The following is a 10309-nucleotide window of genomic DNA, read 5'->3' on the forward strand; positions in this document are numbered from 1 at the left end:
GAGCATTAAATTAATATGCATCTACTAGATAAAAAATTTTTGTAAGTAAGTATATCTATATCTGGATTTTTTTCTGCGTACTAAATGTAAATTCGTTAAAATAATTTTGTTTTTATTCATAAAAAAACATTGTTAAATTATAATTTTCAGCTGTCCCTTCACCGTGGAATCACCCTACAACGTTATTGAAACACGTGAACAAATCTATTAAAATAAGACTTGAAATAAAAATGTGAATATTAAAGGAATGACTAAGTAGTACAAAGTAAGATGAGAATTAATAAGAAACAGATAACTGATGTTGCATTTTGTATATATTGTGTAAATTTTTTCTATAATAATTAATCGTAAGGATCGCCGCCGCCATACTTATTAGGTTTTCAACGTATCGTTACATTTTGTTTTGCTGAGCAAAAACTCCACAACTTAAAAACTTGAAATTACAAATATGTGTAGAAAAGTGAGCAGGAATTGCAATTGGTTAAAAAATTAACATTCGATGATTTGTTCGAGAATTACTAATGGTTAAACTTGTTGGAAGAAATACCATACAGGCCGTAGGAATGCAACTACAGAGTTGAAAGCATGCGAGAAGAGCCATATTTGCTTATGAACTTAACAGAGTTTTTTTTTTATTTCGAAATTCCAATTTGTTTGAAAGTTAATGAAATTTTAAGCTCTCTATTGTGATTATTTTCTCACTTTTCGTACAATTTGCTTTGCTGAGCAAAAACTCCACAACTTAGCAGCTTGAAATTGCAAATATCTGTAGAAAAGTTGCCAGGAATTGCAATAGGTTAAAAAATTAACATTCGATGATTTGTTCGAGAATTACTAATTGTTAAACTTGTTGGAAGAAATACCATACAGGCCGTAGGAATGCAACTACAGAGTTGAAAGCATGCGAGAAGAGCCATATTTGCTTATGAACTTAACAGAGTTTTTTTTTATTTCGAAATTCCAATTTGTTTGAAAGTTAATGAAATTTTAAGCTCTCTATTGTGATTATTTTCTCACTTTTCGTACAATTTGCTTTGCTGAGCAAAAACTCCACAACTTAAAAACTTGAAATTACAAATATGTGTAGAAAAGTGAGCAGGAATTGCAATTGGTTAAAAAATTAACATTCGATGATTTGTTCGAGAATTACTAATGGTTAAACCTGTTGGAAGAAATACCATACAAGCCATAGGAATGCAACTACAGAAAGCATGTGAGAAGAGCCATATTTGCTTATGAACTTAACAGAGTTTTTTTTTTATTTCGAAATTCCAATTTGTTTGAAAGTTAATGAAATTTTAAGCTCTCTATTGTGATTATTTTCTCACTTTTCGTACAATTTGCTTTGCTGAGCAAAAACTCCACAACTTAGCAGCTTGAAATTGCAAATATGTGTAGAAAAGTTGCCAGGAATTGCAATAGGTTAAAAAATTAACATTCGATGATTTGTTCGAGAATTACTAATTGTTAAACTTGTTGGAAGAAATACCATACAGGCCGTAGGAATGCAACTACAGAGTTGAAAGCATGCGAGAAGAGCCATATTTGCTTATGAACTTAACAGAGTTTTTTTTTTATTTCGAAATTCCAATTTGTTTGAAAGTTAATGAAATTTTAAGCTCTCTATTGTGATTATTTTCTCACTTTTCGTACAATTTGCTTTGCTGAGCAAAAACTCCACAACTTAGCAGCTTGAAATTGCAAATATGTGTAGAAAAGTTGCCAGGAATTGCAATAGGTTAAAAAATTAACATTCGATGATTTGTTCGAGAATTACTAATTGTTAAACTTGTTGGAAGAAATACCATACAGGCCGTAGGAATGCAACTACAGAGTTGAAAGCATGCGAGAAGAGCCATATTTGCTTATGAACTTAACAGAGTTTTTTTTTATTTCGAAATTCCAATTTGTTTGAAAGTTAATGAAATTTTAAGCTCTCTATTGTGATTATTTTCTCACTTTTCGTACAATTTGCTTTGCTGAGCAAAAACTCCACAACTTAAAAACTTGAAATTACAAATATGTGTAGAAAAGTGAGCAGGAATTGCAATTGGTTAAAAAATTAACATTCGATGATTTGTTCGAGAATTACTAATGGTTAAACCTGTTGGAAGAAATACCATACAAGCCATAGGAATGCAACTACAGAAAGCATGTGAGAAGAGCCATATTTGCTTATGAACTTAACAGAGTTTTTTTTTTATTTCGAAATTCCAATTTGTTTGAAAGTTAATGAAATTTTAAGCTCTCTATTGTGATTATTTTCTCACTTTTCGTACAATTTGCTTTGCTGAGCAAAAACTCCACAACTTAGCAGCTTGAAATTGCAAATATGTGTAGAAAAGTTGCCAGGAATTGCAATAGGTTAAAAAATTAACATTCGATGATTTGTTCGAGAATTACTAATTGTTAAACTTGTTGGAAGAAATACCATACAGGCCGTAGGAATGCAACTACAGAGTTGAAAGCATGCGAGAAGAGCCATATTTGCTTATGAACTTAACAGAGTTTTTTTTTTATTTCGAAATTCCAATTTGTTTGAAAGTTAATGAAATTTTAAGCTCTCTATTGTGATTATTTTCTCACTTTTCGTACAATTTGCTTTGCTGAGCAAAAACTCCACAACTTAGCAGCTTGAAATTGCAAATATGTGTAGAAAAGTTGCCAGGAATTGCAATAGGTTAAAAAATTAACATTCGATGATTTGTTCGAGAATTACTAATTGTTAAACTTGTTGGAAGAAATACCATACAGGCCGTAGGAATGCAACTACAGAGTTGAAAGCATGCGAGAAGAGCCATATTTGCTTATGAACTTAACAGAGTTTTTTTTTTATTTCGAAATTCCAATTTGTTTGAAAGTTAATGAAATTTTAAGCTCTCTATTGTGATTATTTTCTCACTTTTCGTACAATTTGCTTTGCTGAGCAAAAACTCCACAACTTAGCAGCTTGAAATTGCAAATATGTGTAGAAAAGTTGCCAGGAATTGCAATAGGTTAAAAAATTAACATTCGATGATTTGTTCGAGAATTACTAATTGTTAAACTTGTTGGAAGAAATACCATACAGGCCGTAGGAATGCAACTACAGAGTTGAAAGCATGCGAGAAGAGCCATATTTGCTTATGAACTTAACAGAGTTTTTTTTTTATTTCGAAATTCCAATTTGTTTGAAAGTTAATGAAATTTTAAGATCTCTATTGTGATTATTTTCTCACTTTTCGTACAATTTGCTTTGCTGAGCAAAAACTCCACAACTTAGCAGCTTGAAATTGCAAATATGTGTAGAAAAGTTGCCAGGAATTGCAATAGGTTAAAAAATTAACATTCGATGATTTGTTCGAGAATTACTAATTGTTAAACTTGTTGGAAGAAATACCATACAGGCCGTAGGAATGCAACTACAGAGTTGAAAGCATGCGAGAAGAGCCATATTTGCTTATGAACTTAACAGAGTTTTTTTTTTATTTCGAAATTCCAATTTGTTTGAAAGTTAATGAAATTTTAAGATCTCTATTGCGATTTTTTTCTGACTTTTCGTTTCAATTTGCTTTACTGCTTAAAATCTATAAGACTTAAAAACTGGAAAATACAAAGTTGTGAAAAAAATTGCAAAATGAGTTCGACGGGACATTAAAAAAATTACGATTCGATTATTAGTTTAGGAATTATTAACTGTTAGAGTTGTAGTGAAAAAGAAAAAAAAACACGTTCGCGCCCATCTACTGTTAGCCGAAATGCAACTACAGAGTTGAAATTTGACATACTGATAGAACCATTTTGTATCATAATTTTAAAATTATTCTTTTTTGTTCGAAACTCTTATTTCTTAGAAAATTACTGCAAATCTTAGTTCCTTTTTGTGATTTTTTTCAACCTTTTTGTTTTGAATGTTGACTATTGTTGTAGAAAATTTATTTTTCCTTCACGAGATCTTTATTTCGTTATTTTATAAACTCGCAATCGAGTAGATGTCAATCAAAAATAACAGAAAAAAAAAGCGTAATAGAGATATTCCGTATTGCCAGACATAAGTCTTAACATTTAAAGGGAAATTTAAAAAAAATAAAAAATATTTAAGAAACAGCGAGAAATACCATTCCTTATTTGAAACGTTACAAGTTTTGTCGACGAGTTAAGATTATTTCTCAATTATTTCTTATTGAGTCACACATTCTGTGTTATTAAGGTAAAACTTATTTCAAATTCAGATGACTATATTACCACTGATGACTATATTACCACTATATTACCACTTATGACAAATCCAGGTAATTGTCTATTTCGTTTTGATCAACTGTTTAACAAAATGTTCCAACTTAAAGCCAAAATAATTGTGCATTTTTATGCCAAAATGTTCTGTGTTTTGTGGAAAATATTGACCTATCAGGAGAAATAAACAATGATGAATGAAAATCAATTATAGGGTTTGGTGAGAGGAGCTTCCTAGTATGTGCGACAATTAAAGGACAAAAAATCATTTTTTAGTTGGATGTCGTGAGTGGCACTGCCAAAAGTGACCAATATGAAAGTGTAGAGCCGCGATGGCACAGGGGATAGAGAGTTCGCCTTTCAATGAGGTGAACTGGGTTTGAATTCCAGTCGAAATGAATTCCGCATCCAGCCTGCACCGACCACAGTGCTGACGTGAAATATCCTCAGTGGTAGACGGATCATGGGTTAGAGTCCCCTTGCCGTCAGGCTAACCGTGGGATGTTTTCGTGGTTTTCCTCATCACATAGCGCAAATGCGGGTTATAATATATATATATATATATCTTCTCGATCTCGATCCAGGAGTTTCCTTGTGTTCTGTATAGGATTCAAAATTACAAGGCTACAGAGTTGAGCATTAGTAGATTAGTAGTCGTAAGTCCATAAAATTGGGTCGGCTGTTCAACGACCGTTATAATATATATATATATAGATAGATAGATATATGTGTGTGTGTGTGTGTGTGTGCGTAATAAGCGAAACAACAGCCTCTATGTTATCCCGCCAGATGTCGCTCGTCTGAATGAAATGCATAGAACCTTCTCAATGTAAATGAGGAGTCAGTTGGAATTGTCTGTTGAAGTAGTTTCTAAGTGAAACTGATAATCTTAGTGATTAAAGTCTATGTTATTAGTTAATTGAAGTTTGTTTCTGTGTGAAACTTGGAACCTGTGTGGTTCGATTCTGTGTAACTAAATGTTTCTGTGTGAAACTGGGAACCTGTGTGGTTCGATCTTAATTGTTTAAGAGTCTGTGTGACTCATGTTATCATTGCATAATCATTAAATGTCTTGATTGACTTTATTAATGGTAACCAAGGCATTTACATAATTTTACAAAATTTTAATATATATATATATATATATATAAATATAAAAGTGTAATTGCAATAGTACAATGATTAAGACATATTGATTTCATATTGTTTGATAAAAAAGGTAATAGGCGATCAAAAGATTAGGACACATTTTCAGTGTTAAATCTCGCAAGCTGACTATGGATAGAACATTCATATGTAAACCACTAATAAAAAAAAAGACGACAATAACGTCTTTAAAACATCTACGGTAGACTAAGGCAGGCCACACTCTGAAGGGACTAACGGTAAGAAATGCAAGTGAGACAGGCCAACACCTACTAGGTTTTTATGGACATGCGCGCATCTCAGCAGCGCAGATGTGACACGCTACGCACTGAAACGAAGCTGCAGTTTTCGGGCATGCTCTGTAACAAGCGTCTAGGGGCAGGACGATTCCATAATACAAACGGGCCTAACCCTTTGACTCAGAGCCGGATTATACCTTTCATAGGCCCTCGGCACAGTCGTTTTTGGGCCCTCCCCTCCTTCCCCCACTCCTCCCCTCTTTTCAAAACATATGCTAAACTTTTCTTGCATATTTTTTTTTTACATTTTTATTAATATGGATTTTAATTTGAATACAACATTTTGCGTAGTTTGGAATTCGACAGCATAATACAAGATTTCGTTGAATCCAAAAATCGCAAAAAAGTAATATATTAGATCAGTGCTCCCCAACCTTTTTATAACTGCGGACCTGTCAAAGTTTGATAATTTCACCACGGCCCACTGAGGGGGGGGCATTGATTGTTTATATTTTAGATTATTTTAATTTAAATGCATTTAAACATACCTTCAAAATAAAATACAGTTAAACCAAAAAATAAAGTGATTTAACATTTTGACTTACTGGAACGTTACATCAATGAGAACTCTAAGCTTGTTTCTTTGCAATGAGACGGCTCCATCTGGGGGTAATCGGAGACAATGACACCCGAAGTGTGTTGCTTATCTCCAGTTTATTCCGTTGCTTTGTTTTGGTTGCTGTTACTGCAGAAAACCCAGCTTCACACAGATAGGTTGTTGGAAATGGCAATAGGGATTTAAGTGCTGTGGTGACAATCTCGGAGTATTCTGCCAAGACTTTAATCCAGAACACCGGCAGAGTTGTTGTTTCGAACGTAGTTTTGAGCCCGCCGTCATTAGCAATCTCCAACAGTTGATCTTCTTCCTGCACTGACAAGCTAGATTCACCCGATTTGTTGGCAAATGGGTCGCGGATCCATTCCTTACCAGTTCGTGGGTCTTTTGTGGTTGGGAAGTAGCGCTCGAACTCTTTTAAAAGCAAAGAACCAACTGGGAACATCGTGAACCAACTGGGAGAATGAATGTTCAGGCTCTGTCTCGCCTAAAATACCCGCTAATGTCTGAAACATGTCGAAAATGCCTCTGTTCACGCGTCGTCCCCATAACTCCAGTTTGGCTTTAACGGCAGCTACTTTGTCAGCCAACTTGAAAACAGTTGTCATTTTCTCCTGATGGCACAGATTGAGTTCATTTAGCAGGTTGAATATGTTACACAGGTAAGCCAGTTTGGTGACCCATACCTTGTCACTGAAATGTGCTGCCAGCGGTGACTTCTTTCCTAACAGAAATCTTTGCAATGGCTCTCGCAATTCAAATACTCTCAGTAGCGATTTTCCTCTGGATAACCATCGTATTTCTGTATATAACAGAAGGCATCTGTACTTTGCGTCCATCTCCTCACAAAGCTGCTCAAACAGGCGCGAGTTAAGGGCGTGTGTTAATAACTTCAACGACATCAATCAATACGCTGTTAAATTCTGGTGACATTTTTCGGCTTGCTAGCACTTCCCTGTGAATGAGACAATGTGTAGCTTCACTCTCAGGTGCAACTTCCTTAATCCGAGCAATTGAACCAGATAGACGTCCGGTCATAGCAGCAGCTCCGTCTGTGCATATGCCTACACAAAAGGACCATTTCAGTTGTCTTGATATATAACCATCCAGTGACTTGAACAGTTCTGCTCCTGTGGTGTTGGTTGGCAAAGATAGTGCACGTAACAAATCCTTATGCACATCTTCCTGATATAGATATCGCATATAAACAAGTAGTATTGCCTGGCTGTCAATATCTGTAGATTCGTCAACCTGGAGTGCGTACCACGGTGATGCATTAATCCTCTCCAACAATTGCTTTTCAATGTCTTCGGCTATTTCCTCAATGCGCCTAGTCACAGTGCTAGCCGACAAAGGCACATGTGCTATCTTTTCCACAGCAGCTTCTCCTAATATTTCACGGCAAATGTCTTTAGTGGCGGGCAAGATTAATTCTTCATTATTGAATGGCTTTAGCAATACGATTAGCCACCAAATATGATGCTCTTAGTGCACTCTCCTTTATTGATGTGGTGGCCATCATAAATTTTTTCTGTCCTTCGTGTTCCCGTTTTTTCTTTCAAAATACTCCAGGGACTTGTCTTTTAATCCATGGCGCTTTGCGTTCAAGTGGCGAAGCAGTTTTGAAGTTTTCATTGCGTCATTGGAGAGTTGATCGCCGCAAACTATGCAGAGCGGTTTTGGTTTGTGAGAATCGCCTGTCCCGACAAAACCATACTTCAAGTAAGACTCATGGTATTGTCTGTTAAAAGTTGCATGTTTCTTTTGATGTTGAAGGCTCTTCGGTCTCTTCACTGAGCCTTTTCTTTTTTCCAAGGAAACTTTCTAAGGACGTCTGTTTCGTATTCATTTTCGCTAACTTGTGAGTTAAATTTGTGCAGACACAATACACACGTACGCCAAGCACTGTTAAACCTGAGAAAGTACCGGTGAACAGAGAGAGGAGTGATAGACACTTTCTTTTTACAAAAAACAAACAAAACCGCATAAAGCACACAAAACAGTAGAGAGGAATCATGGTCACGTGGTCTTCGGGCGACTAAATGGCAGACGAGCCAGCTTCTCTTTTATAGCCTTACTATACACTCTCACTGTGTGAGGCGTCAGAATCGAGTGAGAAGACGAAGTTCTTCATTAGTTCCAATGCAAATGTCGCGCCGCGCTTTCGTTTTTTATTTATGATATTTGCAGTTACGATGATTGCTTTTTTTATATATATTATTAAAACAAATTGAATGAAAAAATAGACTGTAAAAAAATAGGCCCAATCAAGACTGTAAAAAAACGAGCTCTTTCTAAATATGGCAATGTGACTTTTTTTTAAAAATACATCTGTAAATAACTAAAACAAATTTTCATTTCGAACTCATCAGAATTGCTTAATATCATTAATATTTTATGAGGTACAGCAGATTTGAGCTTAGAAATTATATAACTTACACCGAAGAGCCATTACATTATGACCACCCTTCATCTATAACAATGGGCTCGCCCAGGTTTTCATAGTTTTTTGCCCAGGAACAATGCTTTCATGAGGCACATTAGGACCCATAATCCTCATAGAACAATCCCTGACGTCTGTAAGCTACTTGAACATAGTTACAGACCAGGTTTACCCATTCATGCAACAGTTTTTCCTGCGGGGGATGGTGTTTACCAACAGGATAATGCACCATGTCATAAGGGTTGAATCGTCGAGGAACATTCCAGTGACTTTCAAGTCATGTCTTGGTCCCCAAATTCACCTGACCTTAATCCAATAGAGCATTTGTGGTCCTAATTGGAAACCAAATTTGTGCTGCCAAGCTACCCCCTCGCAATGTGAGGGAATTGCAGGACCAGTTGGTGAGCGCTTAGTACCAATACCTCAAACTACCTATCAGCACCTTGTGGAATCAATGCCACGGCGGGTGTTAGCAGTTTTGAGGGCTAAAGGTGGTCCTACATGTTATTAGCAGGGTGGTCATAATGTAATGGCTTTTCGGTGCATTTCTTTTATTAAAAAATATTATTTGTTTGAAAAAAATCGCCTCGCAGAATTAGCTGTAGTAAGCAGCTGCATGTATAATATATATACATTCAAGTAGTATTTATCAGTTTAATAGAAATGATGTTACTAAGAAAATTTTATTTTATTTTTTATTGAAAAAAATGTTCTATAATTCAAGGTTTATACCCAAAACAGAAAACTATCCTCAGAGAGTCACTAAATTGCGATACAACTATATAAATGATTTATAACCTGCATTTTTTGCGTCAAGTTTATTTAGATTATTATCTTCAACTTTTACCATTACCTTTCTTACTGCTTTCCATATTGTTTCCCTATTTCTTCTAAAACTGTATAAAAAAATATAGAAACAGGAAGAAGTGTATTTAGTATTACACATTTCAATTCACAATGGATTTCATGCAATGGTGGTTGCTTTAGAATCCCTCCATCATTGATTCTGCATTACAGAAACAATTCCAGGAATATTTCAGGTGTGTTTCGTATTTTTTTACATTTATCTGCTGAATGATTCAACTTTGAAAACTCAACAGCATATTGTAACCAATCAAAGGTATCTTTGGTACATTTTTTACTTGTATCTGCTAAATTGATTTTTTTTCTTTACTTAAATAGTTTATTATTTTTGCTTTGAGTAAACTTTAATTCGCATCGAAATGGCTGAAGCGATATTCTAAAATTTTATTGCTTAATTATTTGGAGGAAAAAAAATTAAAATTAAAGCTAGATCGAAAATTACGATTTTTGGGGAGAGGACACTTGGAAAGATACTATTTTTGTTCTCATAGAAGTATAAAATTATGGAAAAAATTTTAACATTTCTAACTTTATTCGCATAAAAATTGAAAAAAAAAAGAACTAAAAACCAAGGTTTTGGGGATGGTTTAGGGAAGGTTTTAAGAAAATAATGGTTTTTCGTCAGGTAAGGGGTAAATTCCCCTCTGGAGACTGGATGTCAATTAATGTAAGGGGAAACTCACGCAAGGGTAATTCCAGACTTAAATAAATTGTCTAGAAAATTAAGAAGGGAGATTCAAAATTACACTGTAAGAAAAGGGTTTCTCAAAATTGAGCAAATATGCGTCA

General features: G+C 34.8%; 1 protein-coding gene and 1 pseudogene across 1 annotated transcript; both read right to left on the bottom strand.

The window, feature by feature from the left end:
* Window positions 1-6581: 6581 nt before the first annotated feature.
* Window positions 6582-7052, bottom strand: LOC147804282 (protein FAM200A-like). The gene has a single exon (XM_087151488.1). The coding sequence runs from the start codon at window positions 7050-7052 to the stop codon at window positions 6582-6584; it is 471 nt and encodes a 156-aa protein (XP_087007614.1).
* Window positions 7053-7083: 31 nt separating this feature from the next.
* Window positions 7084-8665, bottom strand: LOC147804283 (SCAN domain-containing protein 3 pseudogene; annotated as a pseudogene).
* Between the last annotated feature and the right edge of the window lie 1644 nt (window positions 8666-10309).

The sequence above is a fragment of the Parasteatoda tepidariorum genome, chromosome 9 (genome assembly GCF_982258835.1).
Source record: "Parasteatoda tepidariorum strain Cologne lab strain chromosome 9, Ptep-v5.0, whole genome shotgun sequence".
Classification (NCBI taxonomy): Eukaryota; Metazoa; Arthropoda; class Arachnida; order Araneae; family Theridiidae; genus Parasteatoda; species Parasteatoda tepidariorum.

What these genes read in the sequence shown, in the direction of transcription:
- LOC147804282 (XM_087151488.1), bottom strand. Translation starts at nt 7,052, where the DNA reads ATGGACGCAAAGTACAGATGCCTTCTGTTATATACAGAAATACGATGG.